Below are 25,209 nucleotides of genomic sequence, written 5' to 3'. Positions count from 1 at the left end.
GCTTAGCTGCAGAGTACAGACTTGATTTTGTGCAGGGAAAAATAGAATGAAAGCACTTACAAAACTGAACAATGTAATTTATGCTTGCTTTAATGATTAAAAAAATATTTCTTTGCAAGAAAGAGACAAGAACAAATCCCCCTCCAAGCCCTCCATGCAGGGCCAGAGAGGAAAACAAACAATAACGGCCACCATTTTCACACTGAACTGCTGACAGGTGTGTCAAGATAAGATGAGGTAAATGTTTTGAGGAAAGAATAAAAAAAGGCACAATTTACAATCAACCGTGCCAAATAAATTCACAATATTAATAATTATAACAAAATAATAATTACATCAACATAACAGCATTAGAAAAAATATGCAACAAAAAAATACATACCGATTTTATAATACAAGGCAACACTTCCAAGGGTTATGTACATGTCAAAGCCTGAAGTCCCACACCCTTGTTTCTCTCAAGTTCGGGGTGTGTTAGGTTAGTTAACAGTTTATACATGGAGCAGGTATGCTGAAGGTGGCACAGCATATAACATCAAACCACCAACACCGTGATAACGTCAGAGAAAGCTCCTATCTGACCACCAGACAGGAGACACACAGTTTGGAGGGGCCGATGCAGTCGTCGTGGCAGAAGGCCCCGCAGCCCTGGCACATGATCATGGCCTTGAGGCGGCACGAGCACTTGAGGGCCACTTCCTCAGCGGCGCTGTCGGCGAACGCCTGGATGCTGAGTGTGGCGCTCTGGCTAGCGCTGTGGCGCTGACGCAGCTGCAGGACGCCGTCAGCGATGCTCCTCGAGAAGCCGCTGCCGTCCACCACAGACACGTTGGCCGTGTAGCTGAAACCGGGTGACGCCACGCCACCCTGCTTAGGCAGCTTTCCGTAGAGCTGGAAAGGGAGGGAGGAGGAGGAAGATGAGGAGTACTGAGCTTTGCTCTGCGCCTCCTTCTTAGCCATGCGGGCTAAGGACATCTCCATGTTCAGCAGTCCCTCCATAGCCCCACCTCCTCCTATACCTCCTCCAGTCAGGTAACCGTCCATAGAGTTCACTGCCTCCTTTTTGGTGACCACCACACCTGGCCCGCCACCTGCCATGGGGCCAGAGGGAGAGGTTTTGGCAAGAGTTTGGCAAGAGGGCCGGGAGGTGACCTCGCTCTTCACGGGCGAAAGCTGCTGTTGGTGTGGGGGGTGGGGTTTGGAAGGGTGCCAGTTGATCTTGACAGTGGGGACCACGTCAGAGAGGCCGAGGTTGCTGTGCGGGGGCGATGGGGCGTCCGGGGTGGCCCGCGGCTGGGTGAAGTTGTGGTGCCTCTCTGGAGACTCTCTGATGACGGCCGACTCCTGGGAGTTGCGTCTGGAGGAAGAGGACGAAGAAGAGAGGGATGTAATGACGGGCACAGCCCCGGGGGGAACGGCACCAGCTGGCTGCTGGGAGAGATACTGCTGCATGGCCGTGGCCCGAGAGGAGGCCTCCTCCAGCAGGCAGGCCATGCGGGAGGGTACTGTGCCTGGGGGAGAGGACGCAAAGCTCCTGCCTGCTCCAGGGGAGCCTCCTCGGCCAGCAGGGGACTTCTGCTGGTTCTGAGAGGACAACTCGGGGACCAGCGACTCCATCGTACCGGACTCTGGGGGGCCCCTGAAGCGAGTGCCTGGGTTCCTGGTCTGCTGCTGCCGGCTGAGCTGGGACTTGGGGCCTGACTGAAGCCCCTCTGGCAGGCGGTTGATCTCCAGCTTGCTAGCCGAGTGCGTCTGCGGCAGGACTTTCTCCAGCGGGAGGCTGCCTTGGAGCAGCTGGGTGACCAGAGGGTTGTTGGCCTCCACTGTAGACACGGGCCGGGCAGAACTAGGGAGCCTCTTGCAGCTAGCGGTGGGAGAGGGATTCAGCCCCAGCCTACAGTCCTCATCAGCCAAGCAACGGCTAGATGCTTTGTAGTCTTCGATGGCGTCTGTTTTGTGCCCCCTCTGGGCTTTGGGGTGTGGCGCAGCGATAGCTTGTTGGTCTGGGTGGGGAGTGCGTCCAGGCTGCTGCGGATTCTGTCCCGGCTGCATGAGACTCTGGCTGGGCAGGCCGTTGGGGAAGCAGGGCTGGATGACCGTCTGGCCGTGCTGGTTGGACACATGGGCCTGGATGACCGGCTGCTGGTTCTGCTGTGAAGGGGGACTGCAGATCACAGGCTGGCCATGGGCCTTCTGAGACAGCCTTTGGAGGTGCTGGATGTTGCCGTTGCGCTGAGCGGGCAGGTGGTGGCGCCATGTGCTCAGGTGGGGCTCCTCCTCCTGGCTCTCGTTCTCACAGTCGGAGGCCGTCTCCGTGGAGTCGCTGTGATGCCCTGCGTCGTCCTCTCTGACTGAGGGTGGGAGACGAGGGAGAGAGGCTGTCTCTCTCTCCCTCCCCAGGGGCTCCGACTGCTGCCTTTCGCCCTGGATGCGGCCCTCTCTAGCCGGGGTGGGGGGGTTCTCCTGTGGACCCACGTGGTGGGAACCATGCTGGATGACACCCCCTCCTCCCCCCCTGGCCTGCTCGGTGCCGGCCAGGGACCTGATCACATCCACTCCCTGGGCCCCGAACCTGGGCAGAGAATCTGGGATGGAGGTGGGTGCCAAGGGACCGCTTTGGGTCGTTGTCCTGTCACAGTCGGCCCCCTCGCTTTGCCCTTGGAGGTGGCTGGACACAGTCTCAGGCTTCAGAAGCGCTGCCTTGTCCGAGAGTCCGTTGGTGGTGCATTTGACTGGTGGTGGTGTTAGTGTAGCCCCTTCCTCCCCACTCAGCTCCCCCAGCCGCTCCTCCTGGGTGGGTAGGGGTGGAGTGGGGGTCTGCGGGGGCTCTGAAGAGGACAGGGAGGGGTTGGAGGAGGTAGACAGGGAGGGGGATGAGGCAGCTGTGTGGGGGGTGGGGGTAGAGGAGGGCTCTACATTGGACAGCTGTAGTTGTGTTCCAGGCGGATGAGAGCCCGCAGGCGATCCCTGCTCCTCCACGCCTCCTGCTCCTCCTCCTCCTCCTCCTCCTCCTCCTCCGGGCTCGACGGGTCCTGGGTGCTCTCGAGTTCGTCTTCCACTGCTGCGATCCGGTAGCCCAGAACCAGCCCTGCCCCCGCCGGGCCCTGGCCCGTCCCCAGTGGCTGCAACAGCAGCAGCGGCCTCGCGCTGGGCCCGGGCCTGCTGGGCGCGAGCTTTGATGTCCGCCAGGGTGCGCGCCCCCGTCCCCGTGCGCCGCAAGCCCTCACCGGGGGGCACAATGCGGGGACAGATCTGGTAGGTTGGCGGCCCTTTGACCCAGGGCGGTTTGATTCTGGAGAGTTGAATCTGGAGGGACAGAGAGAAGGAGAGCATGTCAAATATGGAATTTACCAAGGCCATATACAGGACATTCACATGCATTGCTTGGCTAATAATCTCACACCGAAACCCAGAGTCAATCATCTCTATTGATTTACCATCTTCAGAGAAAGAACGTGGTCTTTGTCAAGTTGATTTGAAATGTTTTGTGGAGACAGAAATCAAAAAATAATCCAACTTACTTTACAGATTGTGGACTCCAGGTCTTAGGAAATTGGGTGCCTGCCACTGCACCACTAGTCACAATAAAGACTTACAATTACAAATGGTGACTTCATACCCGGATAGGTGGGACCTTGGGCTCCTCTGCTGTCGGCTGCGGCTTTTCCGTGTGGACCCCGTCGATTGTGGTACGAAAGGACTGACGATCTTCTATTCGCGGCCTCTTCTCGGGGAAGCTGGAGAAGGCCTGGGTCTCGTCTGGCCTCCTCTTCTGCTCCTTGGTCTGGGTGGAGGTGGCGGCAGTGGGGGTGGGGCTGGCTGCAGGGCTGCTCTCCTGGCTGCTGGTGGCCGTTCCCCCCGTGACCGAGGTGACCACAGAGGCCCCATCGTCTAGTGGATCGGCGGTGGCGGCGGCCGTGGAGGAGGAGGAAGAGGAAGAAGAGTCCAAGCCGGCGGTGAACGCCCCCTGCCTCTCGGAGGTTGAGGAGGGAGAGGAGGAAGGGGAGGAGGACGAGGAGGAGGAGGAGGACGAGGAGGAGGGAGATGTTGAGGCGATGGCGGGTGCAAGCTCTTCGGGGAGCAGGCGGGCAGTGACTTCAGGCTCGTCGATGGCACTGACGGATGCAGGGCTGGGGCTGGGGGTCGGGGTGGGCTCAGGCTCAGGCACGGTCACAGACAGGAGCGTGGGCACAGGGGAAGGGCAGGGCGTGGGCTCTAGGGAGGCAGATTGGGCCGGGGTCTCCAGTCCAGATTCGGCCTGTAGCACCACCTCTCCCTGCACCATGGTGGCCTCTGGGACGGGAGAGGGCGCAGAGACAGAGGCAACAGCGTCTAGAGTGAGTGTGCCCTCCGGCTGCTCGGGGGTCTGCATGGCGGGGGAGTTGGTCTTGCAGAGGGTGCGCCGCGCCCTGCGTCTCATGTCTGCACGCGTTCGCCGTCTCATCCTGCCGTCCCGCCGCCTCCTGCCCACACCACGGCGCTTGGGCGTTCCTGCAGCCACAGATGCCACCTCACTCTCCAGGGCGCTGGCGGCAGCATCGGCCTCTTCACTCATTGTCAACTTCAGAGACTCTTCCCGGGTCAGGCCAGACCTGCAGCCATAGATCACAACGTTAGTGCACAGAGTATATACCATTTATAAAAGACACTTTCACCCAATTGAAATAATGAAAGTAATTTTCTAAATGGTCCATGGAATAAGAGCGAGCTTAAAAAAATACTGATGTGACGGGGTGTGTTCAGGAGACTTACTTTTGACCGTGGTACTCCTCAAAGAACTTCTCCTTCCATGCCTCCACTTTCTTCTCTTTCTCCATCTCCTGGCGAAATCGCACCTGCATCTCGTGAGTGAACTCCCCTGAGTAGGTCAAACAATATTGGACAAGATTAATCCACAGATATCTGGCTATAGGGGTTTAAATAATACATGAATTTGTGTATTGACTGATTGTTTCCCCTGGTATTTACTAGGAAGCTATGTTGTAGTATCAATGGGCACTTTCTGGTTTCCCCAAGAGAGTTACCTGCCACCCTAGACCCACTTCAATTTGAATACCGCCCCAATACATCCACAGACTATGCAATCGCCATCACACTGCCCTGTCCCATCTGGACAAGAGGAATACCTATGTAAGAAAGCTGTTCATTGACTACAGCTCAGCATTGAACACCATAGTACCCTCCAAGTTCATCATTAAGCTTGAGGCACTGGGTCTCAACCCCGCCCTGTACAATTGGATCCTGGACTTCCTGACGGGGCACCCCCAGGTGGTGAAGGTAGGAAACAACATCTCCACTTCATCGATCCTCAACACTGGGGCCCCACAAGAGTGTGTGCTTAGCCCCCTCCTGTACTCCCTGTTCACCCAAGACTGCATGGCCATGCACGCCTCCAACTCAATCATCAAGTTTGCAGACAACAGTAGTAGGCTTGATCACAAACAACAACGAGACAGCCTATAGGGAGGAGGGGAGGGCACTCGGAGTGCGGTGTCAGGGAAACAACCTCTCACTCAACGTCAACAAAACAAGATGATCGTGGACTTCAGGAAACAGCAAAGGGAGCACCCCCCTATCCACATCAACGGGACAGCAGTGGGGCACCTCAGGAGGCTGAAGAAATTTGGCTTGTCACCTAAAATCCTCAGACTTTTACAGATGCAAAATTGAGAGCATCACCGCCTGGTACGGAAACTGCACCGCCCACAACCACAGGGCTCTTCAGAGGGTGGTGCGGTATTCAGGACACCTACAGCATCTATTGTCACAGGAAGGCCAAAAAGATCATCAAGGACAACAACCACCCGAGCCACTGCCTGTTCACCCCGCTACCATCCAGAAGGCAAGGTTAGTACAAGTGCATCAAAGCTGGGACCGAGAGACAGAAGCTATTTTTCAATCTCAAGGCTACCAGACTGTTAATTAGCCATCACTAGCAAACAGAGAGGCTGCTGCTACATACAGACTTGAAATCATTGGCCACTTTAATAAATAGATCCCTAGTCACTTTAATAATCTTTACATATCTTGCATTACTCATCCCATATGTATATACTGTATTTTATACCATCTTGCCTATGCCACTCGGTCATCCATATATTTATATGTATATATTCCATCCCTTTACTTAGATTTGTGTGTATTAGGTAGTAATTGTGGAATTGTTAGATTACTGCACTGTCAGAGCTAGAAGCACAAGCATTTAACTCCACACGCAATAACATCTGCTAACCATGTGTATGTGACCAAAACAATTTGATTTGAGTTATTATTGTACACCGTGTTATATCTGAAAAAATACCTGGAAATATTCCTGGCCAAATAAATTGTTAGCCAATTAAACCCTGAAGGGAAGGTGTTCACTATATGTGCAGCCAGTCACTAACCCCCTTAATCACATTATATGTGTACATTATAACTAACTACAGTTAGGTACTAACCCTCAGCGAGCCTTTCCTTCCAGCTCTGGGAGGCGTGAGTGAAGAATTCATTGTTGAGAGCCGAGTTACTGAGGCGAGCCAGACCGTCAGGTCCCACCTAGAGAAGAAGGAAGACAGAACATACTTGGGTTACATTCCAGAGAAATACCAAAAACAATATGGCACAGAAATGACGAGACGTTATGGGCTCGACTAAAAGGCACGCTCCAATAGGGAATCTCCATTGAAAAAGCTTTTTATTCCAGGGAAAAGTGTCCCAGTTATAAACTATCAGTTATAAACTATGAGTATAATGATAAATTCTGAGCGTGCGCACTCACCTGGCGGTCGACTTCAGGGAGGAGCTGCAGGAGTTGCTGTTGGTACTGCGCTGGGAAGGCAGAGAAGGTGCGCATGTTGATGAGGGCCCTGATGTTTGTGTTGACCAGGATTGAGCCAGGCGTCTCAAAGTCCACCTCCACCCCACCTCGGCTCCTCTTCATGGGCCCTGCAGACAAACACAACCCATAGGCCTGCACGGGTTAGCAAGTGGCTAATGCTATCCAACCCTAGGTTTAAACACATTCATTCAACTAACAGCAAGCACAGCGTGGCCATTCCATTGCCAGCCAGCAGCAGCACAGTAGGTGTTTAGCTTAGCAGCCAACACAACCACAACAGCTGTCAGTCAGTGAGCGGTTAAGTAAGTCCTGGCCGGATGGCTAGTGTTGGGATAGCTAGCCGACCCTGGCATTCAGTTAGCAACCTGCAAAGCACTGCCTGTTAGCATTAGCGACCAATGCAATCCTGACAATGTTAGAGACCAGTGTACCATTAGTTAGCTACCAAATCACCCTGTCCACGTTTGGTGCTTATTTGTGTTGTTGTATGTGTCGAACTGCTTTGCTTTATCTTGGCCAGGTCGCAATTGTAAATGAGAACTTGTTCTCAACTTGCCTACCTGGTTAAATAAAGGTAAAATAAATAAACATTTGTAGACAGCTGACCTGCGCAACATCTATATACATCTAATAGTTCTACAGATCGTGTGCTATATCTAGACTATGATGTTTGGCCTTTTCCTTTGTGATAGCTAAATTCAAGTCATAAGATAAAGATTTGTGAAGTTGTTTACAGTTCAGGTCCATCAGGCATCTCTCTCTGCCAAAGATGTCCTGAACAATGATGGGAGGGAAAAAAATGCTTCACAGCTGAACCCGTCCCCCTCCCTGCTGAATTGGACTAAATAAAAATGGGACAGTCAATGAAGAGAAAAATACATTTTGTTGAATTCAACCACAGTGCAACAGACTAAGCTTCCACAAATCCAGGGGATTTTTGGGTTGCTAATTGTTTAGGGTTTGATAATTGGGTAGACTGAGGGGGAGAGAGGGGTTTGGCGTTTTCGTGGTTACTGAGGGGGATGTTGGTTGGGGGTGATTATACCCGGGTCTAACCCCTGTACCTGAGTGGTGGCCACGAATGCTCTTGAAGTGCTGGGGGCGTTTCCAGCTAGCCAGTTCAGGGCGGGCACGGAGCGTGGGGCCTGGACCCCCCCTAGAGCCTTCCCTGCGCCTCCCCGCTGCTCCTAAGGGGGAGAGGTGGGGAGGAGGGGGAGCCTGGTGAGACACTCCCATCACGTGTGTAAGGGGGGGGGGGGGGGGGGGGGGGGGATGTTTACAAGCGGGGGAGGGCAGATCAGGCAGACAATCCAAAAGGGGGGACAGCAGAGCCAATAGCACGGGTGGGATGGGGGGGTTGGGAGGGGTGAGCAGCACATAACAAAGCAAGAGGAGCAGTTACCCAGGCCCACAAACACAGAGAGGAGGGTGGGGGGGGGGGGGGTGCAGCAGACATCTGAGAAAGTGCTCACCTCACCCTCTCTCATACAGAGCAAATCAGGTTTACTGGGCAGCTAAACGTAAGGCAGGAGGGAGGGACTGATATTCCAGGTACACACAGAAAGAAGGAGGGTATTGGAAGTTGCACTCAGGTCAGTGAGGGCAAGGGAAGGTTATTCTGCACGCAGAGACGGACAGAACCACAAGAAGGGAGGATCTTCTGGGGCACCTCAGAATGAGAGAAATACTCTGGGTGCACACATAAGGAGTACGGTCAAACATGAGCAGCTCACTAGGGTTGATCTACAATTTGATCGCACATTATTTTGCGCACGGAAAAGAGAACACAATATTAAGGACACATTGCGAGGCCTAGTTATTTTATCTAGTCTAGGCTGCAGAATAATTTTCAAATTGGTAGGGCTATGATTCTCTTGTCCATAAAAATACATAGATAGTTATATTAGCCTACCCTTAAAAAATAATTATATTATAAACTGGGTGGGTCGAGCCCTGAATGGTGATTGGCTGACAGCAGTTGTATATCAGACTGTATACTACATGGATGACAAAACATATATTTTTACTGCTCTAATTACATTGGTAACCAGTTTATAATAACAATAAGGCACCTCTGGGATTTGTGATATATGGCCAATATACAGCGGCTAAGGTTTGTGTCCAGGCACTCTGAGTTGGGTCATGAGTAACAGCCCTTAGCAGTGGTATATTAACCATTTAAGTCATTCTATTTCTATCCGCAATGTTCAGAAAGTTTCACGGCCGTGTTGACGTTGACTCTATTCCCCCCCCCAGTGCCAACTGTCAAGCCACTGACTTTCTATTACACTGCTCAAAAAAATAAAGGGAACACTTAAACAACACAATGTAACTCCAAGTCAATCACACTTCTGTGAAATCAAACTGTCCACTTAGGAAGCAACACTGATTGACAATAAATTTCACATGCTGTTGTGCAAATGGAATAGACAACAGGTTGAAATTATAGGCAATTTGCAAGACACCCCCAATAAAGGAGTGGTTCTGCAGGTGGTGACCACAGACCACTTCTCAGTTCCTATGCTTCCTGGCTGATGTTTTGGTCACTTTTGAATGCTGACGGTGCTTTCACTCTAGTGGTAGCATGAGACGGAGTCTACAATCCACACAAGTGGCTCAGGTAGTGCAGCTCATCCAGGATGGCACATCAATGCGAGCTGTGGCAAGAAGGTTTGCTGTGTCTGTCAGCGTAGTGTCCAGAGCATGGAGGCGCTACCAGGAGACAGGCCAGTACATCAGGAGACGTGGAGGAGGCCGTAGGAGGGCAACAACCCAGCAGCAGGACCGCTACCTCCGCCTTTGTGCAAGGAGGAGCAGGATGAGCACTGCCAGAGCCCTGCAAAATGACCTCCAGCAGGCCACAAATGTGCATGTGTCTGCTCAAATGGTCAGAAACAGACTCCATGAGGGTGGTATGAGGGCCCGACGTCCACAGGTGGGGGTTGTGCTTACAGCCCAACACCGTGCAGGACATTTGGCATTTTCCAGAGAACACCAAGATTGGCAAATTCGCCACTGGCGCCCTGTGCTCTTCACGGATGAAAGCAGGTTCACACTGAGCACATGTGACAGAGTCTGGAGACGCCGTGGAGAACGTTCTGCTGCCTGCAACATCCTCCAGCATGACCGGTTTGGCGGTGGGTCAGTCATGGTGTGGGATAGCATTTCTTTGGGGGGCCGCACAGCCCTCCATGTGCTCGCCAGAGGTAGCCTGACTGCCATTAGGTTCCGAGATGAGATCCTCAGACCCCTTGTGAGACCATATGCTTGTGCGGTTGGCCCTGGGTTCCTCCTAATGCAAGACAATGCTAGGCCTCAAGTGACTGGAGTGTGTCAGCAGTTCCTGCAAGAGGAAGGCATTGATGCTATGGACTGGCCCGCACGTTCCCCAGACCTGAATCCAATTGAGCACCTCTGTCTCGCTCCATCCACCAACGCCACGTTGCACCACAAACTGTCCAGGAGTTGTCAGATGCTTTAGTCCAGGTCTGGGAGGAGATCCCTCAGGAGACCATCCGCCACCTCATCAGGAGCATGCCCAGGCGTTGTAGGGAGGTCATACAGGCACGTGGAGGCCACACACACACACTACTGAGCCTCATTTTGACTTGTTTTAAGGACATTACATCAAAGTTGGATCAGCCTGTAGTGTGTTTTTCCACTTTAATTTTGAGTGTGACTCCAAATCCAGACCTCCATGGGTTGATAAATTTGATTTCCATTGATAATTTGTGTGATTTTGTTGTCAGCACATTCAACTATGCAAAGAAAAAAGTATTTAATAATAATATTTCATTCATTCAGATCTAGGATGTGTTATTTTAGTGTTCCCTTTATTTTTTTGAGCAGTAATATATATCATATACCACACCTCAGGCCTTGTAGCTTAATTATAGCATATCAAGTGTAGTTTCTTCAATAGGGATACTTTCCGACAGTAAAAAAAGTGACCGGATTTCATAAGTATAGCTTAAGCTAAATCCGGGGAAAAAAACATATGGTGACTTGGTGGGAAAGAAAAGCATGTCGACACCAAGTTGGAAGTTCTTCGATTTCAGGCCGAATGATAAAGGTGAGCCAGCAGACCTGACGAAGTCCCTTGCAGCATACGCAAAAAGATTATTAGGACAAAAGACGGACAGACCACAAACCTGAGTTCTGAGTTCACTAGAAAAGGTAAACATTGCCAGAAACATTTAGGTAGGCTTGAGACATGGTAAAAAACTACTAAACCTAATGGTACTTCATTTCAGTTAAAAAATGTAGCCTATATTCAAATCCAGATGCATCTTATTAAAAAAACAGAACATTTTTGCTTTTTTATTTTAGTATTTTGTTAAGGCTACTTTGATTTATTTTTTAACATGTAGGTCTATATTTAGGATTTGTATAGGCATATCCTAATCGGTTTATTCGTTTAAAAACGCACGCCATGTTCATTCAAGTGTTATAAAGAATGTTATAGGAAAGATGAACTGAGGTCCACACTTCAGTCGGTGGTAATGCACCTTAAAGTTGGTTGCCAATCGACATAAAAGTCCACAGAAGAAGACAACTACTTCTACTGAAGGCGAAGAGATTACTAGAAACTAACTATGTTTCCCCTTTTATCTGTGGATTCATTTTTGGAGAAGAGAACATACAATTTTGTGAAACTCAAAATTCTACAAAGACCCAGGGGGAAAAAGGACCTTATGCATTTCAGGTAAAATAACAACCCAATGGTTATATCCCAGGACAAATGAGCTAGCAACAGCAAGCTAGCTAAATGTTTCACGTGTTTCGACCAGTCTCCAAATTAACATAGTTGATTCAGAGTTCCTTTTGATAATTCTGGATCACATCTGGTGTAGATGTACAAAATCAACATGCGCGCAATGGTGCACACCCGATCTAGACAGCATGTTAGGCCCCATCTGACATTATGCGCTGCTTTGGTGCTCTCCGCTCTTTCTACAATTTGCATTGTTCTCTTGCAATATGTTAATAGTTTAACTACCACATATGTATTGAACATTTATGCTATGGCAAATAGGGAATGGACCATTTGGCAGGTCACCCTGCTGTGTGTTCACTGCGCTGCGCTCTTGTCCACCGCCAGACTCAAATTCAACCCATCATTTGTGACATCAAGATCAACGATGGCTGTCAAACATCTTTGATAGTCGATCCAATTGTAAAATCGCCCAACACTAGAGCACACAGGTCATCTTTTGGTGGTGCTGTGGTGACATTTGTCAACACACCAGCCATTTCTACACTCTTCCCATAGACTGTACTAATGAGAAAACAGTTTGAAGGCCATTCACAGACAGGTGTTTGTTTTACCCCAAGTTTGCTGAGGAACTTGAAGAGCTCAGAGGTTACGGTCTAAGAATGCTGCTGCAACAGTAAATAGGCAACATATAAATGACAAGACTCGCAAAAGGAGCAGAGGCCAATGCTGGGTGCGAAATGGTCCAAGACCACCGTAGGCATAGGACTCAAATGGTGTTGGTGTGTAATGCTACCACAATTTGCTGCCCAGGAAGTGTGTGTGTGGGCACAGAGAGATGGGGTTAGGGTAGCAAAGGGGCTAGTAGAGAGCAGTGCTAACCTGATGGGACGTGGTCACCATTGACCTTGAGTGGAGTGAGGACCACGCGTGGCATCATCACAGCCTTCTTCCTCTGTCTGCCCGACTGCAGCAAAGGAGAGCAGGGGACATGGTGAGAGGTAATAACATCAGTCTTAGCATTCTATCACTAAGTCAGAGATAAAGGGGATCTTCAATACGCAATTATTTCTTATACATTATATCCAAAACCTCTTCAGAGGGAGTGGGGGGGTAAAGCATACCTGTCTGGATCGGCTTAGTCGGGTCTGCGCCTGGGCCTCGGAGCGCACCTGTCCAGAGACTCCAGACCTACTCAGCCTGGTCTGGGGCTCTGTGGAGCAGGACGCACTGGATGAGCTCTCATCTACTGACGCTGTGTGTGTGTGTGTGGGGAGGGGGGGGGTTAGGGTTAGGGTTAGGGGAGGGGCAGAGAAGGGTATGGTCATATATCAAAATTGTTACTCTTTACTGGGTTCCAACTGGCATAGTTGATGACAAATGGTCCATGGATCACATACACTGACTAGAAGGCTTTTCACACTGCACGTTTCGGTTTCTGTTACCACAATTGGTGATGGTGCGTTTATCATCTAGAATTTATCAGCCATGCATTCAAAGACTCGCATAAACAGCAGCTCCCATACAAATAAACAATAAATGCTTCTCTTTAAAAAACATTTTTTTAAAGTGCACAGACAAACACACAGATCTAGGCCGGGGATGGCAGTGTCATGTGTGCCTGTGTGTGTGTGCCTGCGCATGTGTGTGCTTAGGGAGAAAAAAACCTGTCTCCGATTCCCAGTTTTTGTTCAAAAAGCCCTCTCGTGGGCATGCGCCTTCCGCCTGTATCACAATACATATTCCGGTGTTGTTTCGAAAGCACCTTTGAACAGACCAGTCACAGTAATTAAATAGCATTTGATTTTTGTGCTTAATAAAGACCAGGGATGTAGTGGTAAAAACAAAAAGGTGGATAAACAGTAAACAGTGGTTGAGAAAATGGGCAGTGAGTCAGGTTGCACGTTGTAACCAAACTTGAAAAATGGTCCATAACTCCAATGTGTTACTTTCGGTTCTTCTGTCTCATGTTGTATACTGACAGAGGATTAAGTCAGTCTAGTAATTTGCCTGAACAAGACGAGTAACGAACAGCAAATCAGATAACCTCATAGTGGAATAGTTGACCTATTTACCTAGTCAGCTTGTTGTTTAATGCAATCGTGGGGAAAACGCATTTGAAAGAAGTTTTGATAGCCTTTGTTTATAAAAAAAAGGGAATCCCAGCTTTCGATCGCTACTACAACTCCTAAAAATGAGCGCAAACAGCACAGTTTTAAAACGGAGTACATCAGCATGGTTCGGCGTGCTAGCGCTCCTTAATTCACAGTGAGTGCATAGGGGAGACTCGGGCTAAATGTAACACTGGATAATTCTAACAGACGCCTACATTATATCCACTGTGTTTATGGGGACATTAAAGTCATCAATACGTTGCTAACTAGTAACAAGATCATGTTTAGAGTTTGGGATCCAGCTAAGGATTTGCCCAATGGGGTATGCATATATGCAATCCTGTGCTTCAGCCTATTTATTTAGCCATTATGCTGCATCAGTTGGGCTACAGCTGATAATGCTTATTGGATTATGTATAGGCTATGGTAAAAGTAAGCCCTAAAAAATAATTCTGGTATTGTGACAGCACTAGAGGTAAGTAATGTAAACTCTAACACTAATTTACAGTAGATGTGACCATACACACCGTCATTCTCTCCGCTGGCCGCAATCATTTCCATGGAGTCACAGCTCTCTTGCTCCCCCCCTTCCGTTGGCCCTGCTGTTGCAGTGGAAGCGGTAGCCTGTGTGGTGGTGTCCGCTGTCTCCGCCTCTGTCGAACTCTTGGTCCACTGCAGAGCGTTCTTCTGCAGAGGGAGAGTCAGAAAAGTGACTCCTATCAGAAACGTGTGTGCATGTGCATTTTAGGTAGAGGTTTGTATGGCGTTTATAAGGGGTAGGGATAAGAGTTGTATGTGCGCATGTTCAAGAGATTTGGTGAATGGAGTGGGCTTGTTCCATACCTTTAAAGTGAACAGACTCATCCTGCCAGGAAGCTTGAAGAAGATGCTGTTCTTTACTCGGTCCCCCCTCACTTGGGAGTGCAGCATGGTCACCAGACAGGCCAGAGGGGCCGTGCCACTTATGGACAGAGAAGAGCAGATGAGTGTGAGAAGCAGACAAAAAATGTGAACTTGCAAGCTATGGTATGCAAAGAGACCGCACAAAAAAAATAAAGAATGATAATATTTTCCTTTTGTTATTGTGCCATCTCACCTTCTGTTTTTGTGGAACACATTGTGTATCCCGCCAGGTAGAGATCATGGGGGAATGGTGAAAAATTACAAAGTGAGTTACTTATTTTACATAAAACGAGTGATATTATTATTGTACATACATTACATATTATAGTAGAGATGTGCGTTAATCAAAAGGTGTGGGTGTGTGGTTGTTGACCTCATTTCCTTGAGTCCTTTGGTCTGGATAACATGCAGGATCTGCTTGGGCGTCATGGGGGCATCAGAGAAGTTCTCTAGAACCTGAAAAATACAATAAGTAATGAACATGTTAGAGCAAACACAGAACATTTGAGAGTTGGGCCTAATCATAGCTCTCGAAAATAGCTGTTAGCGTCGCTCACGGTTGGCTGCGTGTGTACTATAACTGACCATTTATTCGACTGGTCGATTGTTTAGTCGATGGGCTGTTGGTTGACCAAGATTTCTTTAGTCGAGCAGTAGTAAAAATATTTTGCAAATAACGTTGTAGAAGACACCTGTCTGAGTGGACTGAACCATTGTGGAGGCCGTGGGGATGGCACAGTCCATCACTCTAAGACATGTTACTGAAATTGTACACTACCGTTCAGAAGTTGGGTCACTAAGAAATGTGCTTGTTTTTGAAAGAAAAGCTCATTTTTTGTCTATTAAAATAAACAATTTATCAGAAATAGTGTAGACATTGTTAATGTTGTAAATGACATCTGTAGCTGAAAACGGCTGATTTTTATGGAATATCTATAGGCGTACAGAGGCCCATTATCAGCAACCATCACTCCTGTGTTCCAATGGCACGTTGTGTTAGCAAATCAAAGTTTATCATTTTAAAAAGGCTAATTGATCATTAGAAAACCCTTTTGCAATTATGTTAGCACAGCCGAAACCTGTTTTGATAAAGAAGCAATAAAACTGGCCTTCTTTCGACTAGTTGAGTATCTGGAGCATCAGCATTTGTGGGTTAGAGTGTCTAGTTTGAGAAACAGATGCCTCACAAGTCCTCAACTGGCAGCTTCATTAAATAGTACCTGCAAAACACCAGTCTCAACGTCAACAGTGAAGAGGCGACTTCGGGATGCTGGCCTTCTAGGCAGCGTTGCAAAGAAAAAGCCATATCTCAGACCGGCCAATAAAAATAAAAGATTAGGACGGGCAAAAGAACACAGACACTGGACAGAGGAAGATTGGAAAAAAGTGTTATGGACAGACAAATCTAAGTTTGAGGTGCTTGGATCACAAAGAAGAACATTCGTGAGACGCAGAAAAAATGAAAAGATGCTTGCCACCATCTGTCAAGCATGGCGGAGGCAATGTGATGGTCTGAGGGTGCTTTGGTGGTAAAGTGGGAGATATCAGGGTAAAATGGATCTATCACTCCATTTTGCAACAACATGGCATACCCTGTGGACGGCACTTAATTGGAGCCAATTCCCTCCTACAATAGGACAATGACCCAAAGCACAGCTTCAAACTATGCAAGAACTATTTAGGGAAGAAGCAGTCAGCTGGTATTCTGTCTATAATGGAGTGGCAAGCACAGTCACCGGATCTCCACCCTATTGAGCTGTTGTGGGAGTAGCTTGACCATATGGTACATAAGTGCCCATCAAGCCAATCCAATTTGTGGGAGGTGCTTCAGGAAGCATGGGGTGAAATCTCTTCAGATTACCTCAACAAATTGACAACTAGAATGCCAAAAGTCTGCAAGGCAGTAATTGCTGCAAATGGAGGATTCTTTGACTAAAGTTTAAACAATTATTTCAATTTAAAAAATGTTTTTATTCATAAACTCGTCAACATATTGACTATTTCCTATTCATTTTGCAACTCATTTCATGTATGTTTTCATTTCTAAGTGACCCCCAACTTTTGAACTGTAGTGTATATGGTTAAATAACATAAGAACAATGGTGCAACACTAATGGGGGAAAAAATTATTTAACAAACGCGCCTTGTCCTGCGTTGGATAGTGGATTGCCTTTTCCTAGACCATGTTGCCATGTGCATAATAGCAAAGCTAAACAGCATAATAATGTGGAGAACAATGAGGTGGAGGCAGCAGCGTTGTCTAAGAAGTGATGAGGAAACCAACTTAATTAGGCCTATAATTAACAGCCTAAGTTAAAATGTGCCTGGCTATAAATCATCCATATACAGCGCATTCAGAAAGTATTCAGACCCCTTGACTTTGCTACGTTACAGCCTTAATCTAAAATGTATTAAATATTTATTTTTTTCTTATCAATCTACACACAATAACCCACAATGACAAAGCAAAAAGGTTCAGAAATGTTTGCAAATGTATTACAAATAAAAACAGAAATAGCTTATTTACATAAGTATTCAGACCCTTTGCTATGAGACTCAAAATTGAGCTCAGGTGCATCCTGTTTCCATTGATCATCCTTGAAATGTTTCTACAACTTGGGAGTCCACCTGTTGAGCTGACATGATTTGGAAAGGCACACACACCTGTCTATATAAGGTCCCACAGTTGACAGTGCACGTCAGAGCAAAAACCAAGCCACGAGGTTGAAGGAATTGTGCGTAGAGATCCGAGAAAGAATTGTGTCGAGGCACAGATCTGGGAAAGGGTACCAAAACATTTCTGCAGCATTGAAGGTCGCCAAGAACACAGTGGCCCCATCATTCTTAAATGGAAGAAGTTTAGAACCACTAAGACTCTTCCTAGAGCTAGCTGCCCGGCCCAACTGAGCAATCGGGGGAGAAGGGCCTTCAGGGAGGGGAACAAGAACCCAATGGTCACTCTGACAGAGCTCCAGAGTTACTCTGTGGCAATGGGAGAACATTCCAGAAAAACAACCATCTCTGCAGCATTCCACCAATCAGGCCTTTATAGTAGAATGGCCAGACGGAAGCCACTCCTCAATAAAAGGCGCATGACAGCCCGCTTGGAGTTTGCCAAAAGGCACTTAAATACTCTCAGACCATGAGAAACCAAGATTGGCCTGAATGCCAAGCGTCATGTCTGGAGGAAACCTGGCACTATCCCTACGGTGAAGCATGGTGCTGGCAGCATCATGCTGTAGGGACGTTTTTCAGCGGCTGGGACTGGGGAGACTAGTCAGAATCGAGGGAAAGATTAACAGAGCAAAGTGCAGAGAGATCCATGATGAAAACCTGCTCCATAGCACTTAAGACCCCAGACTGGGGCAAAGTTTCAACTTCCAACAAGACAATGCAGGAGTGGCTTCGGGACAAGTCTCTGAATGTCCTTGAGTGCCCCAGCCAGAGCCTGGACTTGAACCCGATCAGACAACTTTGGAGAGACCTGAAAATAGCTGTGCAGCGACGGTCCCCATCCAACCTGACAGAGCTTGAGGATCTACAGAGAAGAATGGGAGAAACTCCAAATACATGTGACAAGCTTGTAGCGTCATACTCCAAAAGACTCTAATCACTGCCAAAGTCGCTTCGACAAAGTACTGAGTAAAGGGTCTGAATAATTATGTAAATTTGATATTTTCCACAAGTCAAATTTATTCCACTCACCATCCTTCCTCTACCTCCTGAGCAACCAGTAAACATTCCTGCTTCGAGTTTGCAAAATTAAGGCAGAGAATGTGACAGTCACATGTGTTACGGTGTTCAGATTTTGTTATAACCAATTTATTGGTGTGATTATGATATGCTATAGGTCAGGCCCTATTGGTCACGTGCATGTGTCACACTTAAAGAGATATGGAGAAAGGGTTGAGGAAATCGGGAATGTTTTTCCTAAACAAATAATTTGGTAACAGAACTTTTCAGTCAGAAATGGCTGTAATTATGCTGCATCTTCAGCAACACAGACAGCGTGATACACTGTTGATGTTCTGTGGTGGTCGCTGCAGCAGGGATGAGAGCGAGACAACGGGTGCTAGTCACAGTTGCTTGCAGTCTATCTTATTTTTAAATTATTATATATTTTTTTACACAGCAAGTCTGAGTCCGGCCCAACACAATCAAATCAATTGCGGTCGGACTTCCTCTAGCCATGTGAGTCTTAAAGCATCAGCCAAGCTCGGTGTTTGAAATAGTTAAGCGCACTGCTAGTTGATTTGACCAAGACACCGGATGTATCTATATATGGATTGATGCGCATATAAATATGTTGACCAATCGATTGGTCGAAAGAACAGACGACTATCGGTTGACCAAGGTAAAAAAATATATATATTTTTAAAAAATGTCGGGGATAGCCGCGCTTGCAAAACGGTTTTCAAAACTGATATATGCTGATATTCCCCTTGTCTTTCATATCAGCAAGAAATAAACTTTCAAATAAAAAAAGATACACTTACTGTAGCAGATTAGCACAGATCCATATGCTTTGTGTGCCTCCAGTTGACAAACTGCACTTCCTCTCCATTTACGCTGACACACAGGTGTTCAGAGCATGCTAGATAGCCAATTAGCACAGGTGGCCATCTACATCTTCCTTAAACAAGCGCTGCAACATGGAGATATGGCTGTGTGGAAATACTAACCTTATAAAAAGATGTGTAGTAATTTTACCTTTATTAAAATATTTCTCAATGTTGAAAGACACGTTCCTTATGTTTCCAAAACTGTAACGCAAGCTTTGTGTTTTAATGTTCAGAATGAGCATCAGGGCTCTAAACAAAACTCCACCGGAGTCCATCTGCTATAGCTAGTTAGGAGAAAGCTAACCCATTCATAGAGGCGAACTATAAGTCTGTACCATACATACAGTCAGTGAATACAGAAGCTTCAGAAATATCGGGTGGAAACAAAATGTGAACTCCATACCTCAAGAATGGAAGACTCAGAAAGGCCGTGCCTAAAACTTTTAAAAGTATTTATTAAAATGCTTAAAACACATGAGTTAACCACTCAAGCTTTGTCAGCAGAAAGGGGAAATTATAGCAATACGCTAAGACAGAAATAGTACACAACACAAACCCACAACTAGGTCCATCACTCTAGGTGAACCAATTCATATCTATCAGGCAATGTAGCTTAATATTTTTTCTAAAGTGACATCACTACACAGCCTAGTAACCTGTGGTTTAACAGCCATCTCCACTCACTTAAAAATACAGTGAATTATTGATTAATTGCAATGCTGAAGATGAAAAGACCAGAGACAGATAGTTGGGGTTGTGAGATCGATCCAGCGTATCTCCGTGTGTCGCCATGACAGGATGCGTGAGAAGGAACAATACATAATACAGACTGGGTAGTAGAGTGCTGCTTCAAATGAACCCAAGGACATACAAGCAGGAAATGGAATGGAGAGGAAGGGTATTTTGGTCAGGGAGAGACAAGCAGACAAAGCCTCCAAGCACTCCACCAACCACGCACGCACCCTAAAGATGCAGATCCCAATAGAGAAACAGTATGCTCCATGATTAGGTGAGTAGTTGGTGAATAACAGAATGCTACGACATGTGGCAATCAATGTAACATTTCTCTTGTCCTTGTCCCAGAAGAAAACGTAAAAATAGAAAACTGTCCCTGAGGAACCAGATGGTCAATAGGTTAGACCTATCAGGGTACTCTGCAATCTGTGGAGAAAATAAAATAACCTGCTCAGTTATATATATATATATATATATATATAATATAAAATATATATATGGAACTGGTAAAGTGTGAGCCCCTATCTTGTTGAATATACAACTGCCTATCTACCTGAATGTGAGCGTGCAATGTATTTGTGTGTTTCCAGCCTCTATATGTCTTGTGACACTAATTGGTCAGTCATTTCTGTATGCCTCAGCAAATGACAGAAGTCCTTAGTTTGAACATGCTTATTTTACACACAAACCTAGCATGGCATAGCACAAGATTCAGAACACACTGGACTCCTGTTATTAGTCTCAGCCTATAAATATTGTTTATGCTCCCAAAAGCTACACATTCTCCACAAGAATCGGCAGTGACATATGGGCCTTAGCTTATAAATACATGCATTCTCTGCACAGTCAAAACCAAAAATGGCACAGAGCTTTGTAGCACTTCCATGGCGTGCAGGGATGCAGAAAACAGTAAAATAGGGTCTGGCAACTGAACAGAGCCACATCCTAAAATGCAGGCCTGTGCATCTAAGGAACTTCCACACCCATATTAAGGAAGGAGAAATGAGCTATAACGCATCTGCAGTATGCATGTACAATATAAAACATGGTAGGATTTATAGCATTGTGAACTGAATAAAATTAAACGCGTCATTAACTGCATCCAGTTCAAGATCCTCAAGAAGCACCAATGATAATATCAAATTGTATTTGTCGAATAAAACAGGTGAAATGAAATGCTTACTTACAAGCCCTTAACCAAAAATGCAGTTAAGAAAATCCCTTAAAAAATAAGCGATAAGAATAACAAAGAATTAAAGAGCAGCAGTAAATAACAATAGCGGGGCTATATACAGGGTGTACGTACTGGTAGAGTCAATGGGTCAATGTACGGGGGGCACCGATGTTGAGGTAATTATGTACATGTAGGTAGAGTTATTAAAGTGACTATGCATAGAAAACAACAGAGTAGCAGCAGCGTTCCGGGGGGGTAATGCAAATAGTCTGGGTAGTCTTATGGCTTGGGGGTAGAAGCTGTTTAAAAGCCTCTTGGACCAAGATTTGCCGACGGTCAGCTTGGCCCCGGTCAGGATGTTCTTGATTGTGCAGCTGTAAAACCCTTTGAGGATCTGAGGACCCATGTCAAATCATTTCAGTCTCCTGAGGGGGAATAGGTTTTGTTGTGCCCTCTTCACAACTGTCTTGGTGTGCTTGGACCATGTTAGTTTGTTGGTGATGTGGACACCAAGGAATATTAAGCTCTCAACCTGCTCCACTACAGCCCTTCGATGAGAGTGGGGGGGGGGGGGGGCGTGCTCGGTCCTCCCTTTCCTGTAGTCAAAACTCATCAGGTCTCCGACCTCCTCCCTATAAGCAGTCTCATTGTTGTCGGTGATCAGGCCTACCACAGTTGTGTCATCAGCAAACTTAATGATGGTGTTAAGAGTCGTGCCTGAAGTGCAGTCATGGGTGAACAGGAAGTACAGGAGGGGACTAAGCACGCACCCCTGAGGGGCCCGTGTTGAGGATCAGCGTGGCGGATGTGTTGTCATGAAGTCCAGGATCCAGTTGCAGTGGGAGGTGTTTAGTCCCAGGGTCCTTAGCCTAATGATGAGCTCTGAGGGCACTATGGTGTTGAACACTGAGCTGTAGTTAATGAATAGCATTCTCACATACAGTGGGGCAAAAAAAGTATTTAGTCAGCCACCAATTGTGCAAGTTCTCCCACTTAAAAAGATGAGGCCTGTAATTTTCATCATAGGTACACTTCAACTATGACAGACAAAATGAGAATTTTTTTTTTTGCAATTTGCAAATAAATTCATAAAAAATCCTACAATGTGATTTTCTGGATTTTTTCCCCCTCATTTTGTCTGTCCTAGTTGAAGTGTACTTAAAATTACAGGCCTCTCATCTTTTTAAGTGGGAGAACTTGCACAATTGGTGGCTGACTAAATACTTTTTTGCCCCACTATAGGTGTTCCTTTGTCCAGGTGGGAATGGGCAGTGTAGAGTGCAATAGAGATAGCATCATCTGTGGATCTGTTGGTGCAGTATGAAAATTGGAGTGGGTCCAGGGTTTCTGGGATAATGGTGTTGGTGTGAGCCATGACCACGTGAGTGCTACAGGTTGGTAGTCATTTAGGCAGGTTACCTTAGTGTTCTTGTGCACAGGGACTATGGTGGTCTGCTTGAAACATGTTGGTATTACAGACTCAGACAGGGAGAGGTTGAAAATGTCAGTGAAGACGTTTGGTCAGCACATGCTCGGAGTACATGTCCTGGTAATCCGTCTGGCCCAGCGGCCTTGTGAATGTTGACCTGTTTAAAGGTCTTACTCACATCAGCTGTGGAGAGCGTGATCACAGCCTTCCAGGACAGCTGAGGCTCTCACGCATGTTTCAGTGTTACTTGCCTCGAAACAAGCTAAGTTATTTAGCTCGTATGGTAGGCTCGTGTCACTGGGCAGCTCTCAGCTATGCAACGCAGCCTCGTCTGGCAGTTGCAGAAGAGTGGACTGCCTCCCATTGAAATGAATGGACTTTTGCCAGATGCAGACTGTTTATAGCAGTAAATATGCACTGTTAGGGCTCTGCATAACTAATGTAGGGGCCTGATCATGCTGCTCAGCATAAAGTCAATTCCGAGTGGCATGACATGAACCCCTCTCTCTCTCCCCTCTCTCTCTAAATTACTTTATTTGCCTCATTTAGTAGACCTAGCTATTTAGACCCCTCTACAAAGCACAGAGAATAGTGTGTATGTAGCAGATGAAACCACGGCCGAAAAATGTCTGACAAATCTAGATTTGTAAATGGTAAAGTACGGGTTAAGGTCAGGTAAGGACGTCCCAAACATCCCAGATAGCACTAACCATAGAAACACACTGTGGTGCATTTCCACACATTGTTTACCCAAAAGGCTCAGACTTTCCTGTTTCCATCTATGGTCCGGCACCTGTGTCTCATTGGTCCATGGCTCTGGTAGATCTGACTGAACTTTAACACATTCTCACAACTGTTTAGATTATGCAGAGGTTGTTGCTGCTCGTCACAACCTCACTTTCAGCCCTAGCTAGGGATATAATTTCCCTAGTATAACATAAAGGTGTATACACTAGTGTAACACTGGTGTTACAGTCGAAAAGCAGCATTGAGGACTTGCAGTACACAAGAACACAGACATGATTTCTATACTACTACGGTAGCCTACAAGCTACTTCTTATTTGGCTTATTTATCAACATGGCTACATAAAAACATTTGCACGCATGCACCAGGTTAGCTATCCAAAAACTATGGTGATGGCTACATAAAGAAGGATTTATCCACATCTTTATATGGTTGTAGCTAGCTGCCACCCAGCGAGCTAACATTAGCTGGGGGTGGTAACCTTAACGTTATGCCCCCCTGACCCTCGTTGACTCCAGCCACAGAGGGGCCTGGCTAAATGTGTTAAAAAATACGAACAGCTAACGTTAATTACACTAACGTCAGCTGGGAAACAGTTTTGGTGGTTAACTAGGAAATGTATATGTAGTTGTTACATGTTCAATAAATGGTGGTAGTCTGGCTAACGTTAACTTGCTAATACAGTGAGTTATGCTAGCTAGCAAACAAAGGGTCAAACGGGAAGGCAGACGTACCCCCTAACGTTAGCCAGCTAGCTATGCGCCTGTCAACAATGAGGGTTCGTTTAGCTACAGCCACACGCGGAATGGCAAATCAAGAGAATAAAAAACGGTATTACGTTATTAGGGGCTCAATGCATGTATTTATTCCATTGTTAACATGTTGGCAATTTAATGCTGGAGCACTCCCTGCCAGCTAGCGTTAGCGGGCTGCGTGCAGTGCCAACCAGACTCGGTACAATCTTTGTTCGGTTGCCGACAGTTGTTCGTCTATCCTGTCGCACAGGGGCTGTCAGTACATTACACAATTACAACTAATAATTAGTAGTATATTACCATGCGAGCCGCCTCAGCCCACGTGCGTTCCTTCTTTCTCTTCTGTTTGTCCTTCATTTCCTCCCTCTAGTAGCTAGCTATCCTCTCTCAGTTGCTCCTCCAGCAGCAGTTGCGATAGCTTCAATGGGTCAGCAAGCTACGTTAGCTGAGCGGTTTCTCTCCGTTTCGCTAACTTAGCCTTCCCACCACGCAGTTGCTCGTTTTCTCGCTCGTCCTGTGCTCGGTAGGCACGTCCCTTGGTGAGCTAATTCATTTATATAAACTATTGTTGTTCTAGTCTAGTGCACTGTAACGTGACAGAAGGCTCATGAGAAGCTATCTAGTAAACACGTACGGGGAGCGCAGTAACGAGCGAACCCTAGCAGCTACGAGCGCCTCTCGTCTGTTGAAGCTACATCTGCTGCAGGAAAACCTCACTTTGGAATGCAAGGCGGAGAGAACACAACAACGAGGTTAAGGGTCAAACACACTGCAGGAACGCAACACAAAACAACTCTCCCCACCCCCTCTCTATGTAGCCACTCTGCTACAAACCAACGCTAGTGGGAAGGAAATGACGGAGAACAAGACATTGTGGCTCTACTATCTGCAAAATGAGCCACAATGGCGTCAACATGTAACCTGCCAGAGATCTACCTGAATAAAAAATATGGAAGAATCTAAAATCAGATACCACGTTTCGATAAAAAATTCCGTCAATTCCAAAATTGTACTCATAGGCTACTCACATTACATACGATAAGGGAACATACTGCTGCAGTGTTTACAACAAATGCGTTCTGATACCTGAGTATAGTCTATAATGCATAGAGTACTGATAATAATGATTGTCCGTGTCCCAAAACGAAGTCACACAGAGCACATCCACATTAAAACATACATATATTCACCTTAATAAAATAGGTATAACCTGTAATTTCAACAGCCTGATCCTGACACATTGTTTTGTAAACTGAG

The 25,209-nt window shown here is 46.9% G+C and overlaps 1 protein-coding gene across 4 annotated transcripts; it reads right to left on the bottom strand.

Moving 5' to 3' along the window:
- Positions 1-72: 72 nt before the first annotated feature.
- Positions 73-24,652, bottom strand: LOC110532136 (polycomb group protein ASXL1). Of its 4 annotated transcripts, none has more exons than XM_036988051.2 (12): positions 24,253-24,652; positions 14,925-15,007; positions 14,492-14,612; positions 14,176-14,335; positions 12,659-12,789; positions 12,417-12,501; positions 7,885-8,007; positions 6,761-6,927; positions 6,441-6,537; positions 4,753-4,858; positions 3,620-4,592; positions 73-3,306 (listed from the first exon to the last, which is right to left on the bottom strand). In XM_036988051.2, exons 1-12 carry the CDS (start codon positions 24,307-24,309, stop codon positions 574-576), a joined length of 4,836 nt encoding a protein of 1,611 aa, XP_036843946.2. In that variant the 5' UTR covers positions 24,310-24,652; the 3' UTR covers positions 73-573. The 4 variants fall into 4 exon arrangements, with proteins under 4 accessions (XP_036843946.2, XP_036843947.2, XP_036843948.2 ...); XM_036988052.2 differs by having other exon boundaries at positions 12,659-12,747; XM_036988053.2 differs by lacking the exon at positions 7,885-8,007.
- Positions 24,653-25,209: the final 557 nt, after the last annotated feature.

Source organism: Oncorhynchus mykiss, chromosome 9 (assembly GCF_057628025.1).
Source record: "Oncorhynchus mykiss isolate SJ-2025 chromosome 9, ASM5762802v1, whole genome shotgun sequence".
In the NCBI taxonomy this organism is placed as follows: Eukaryota; Metazoa; Chordata; class Actinopteri; order Salmoniformes; family Salmonidae; genus Oncorhynchus; species Oncorhynchus mykiss.
The sequence above is the reverse complement of the archived record's forward strand: the minus strand, read 5'-3'. Positions and strand labels throughout refer to the sequence as shown.

Excerpts from the sequence above, each read along its gene's own strand:
- LOC110532136 (XM_036988051.2), bottom strand. The coding sequence starts at position 24,309 with ATGAAGGACAAACAGAAGAGAAAGAAGGAACGCACGTGGGCTGAGGCG. Across the intron at positions 8,008-12,416 it reads TGGTGACCACGTCCCATCAG|GAGCAGCGGGGAGGCGCAGG; the intron begins GTTAGCACTGCT and ends TCTCCCCCTTAG. Across the intron at positions 4,859-6,440 it reads GAAGGAAAGGCTCGCTGAGG|GGGAGTTCACTCACGAGATG; the intron begins GTTAGTACCTAA and ends TGACCTACTCAG.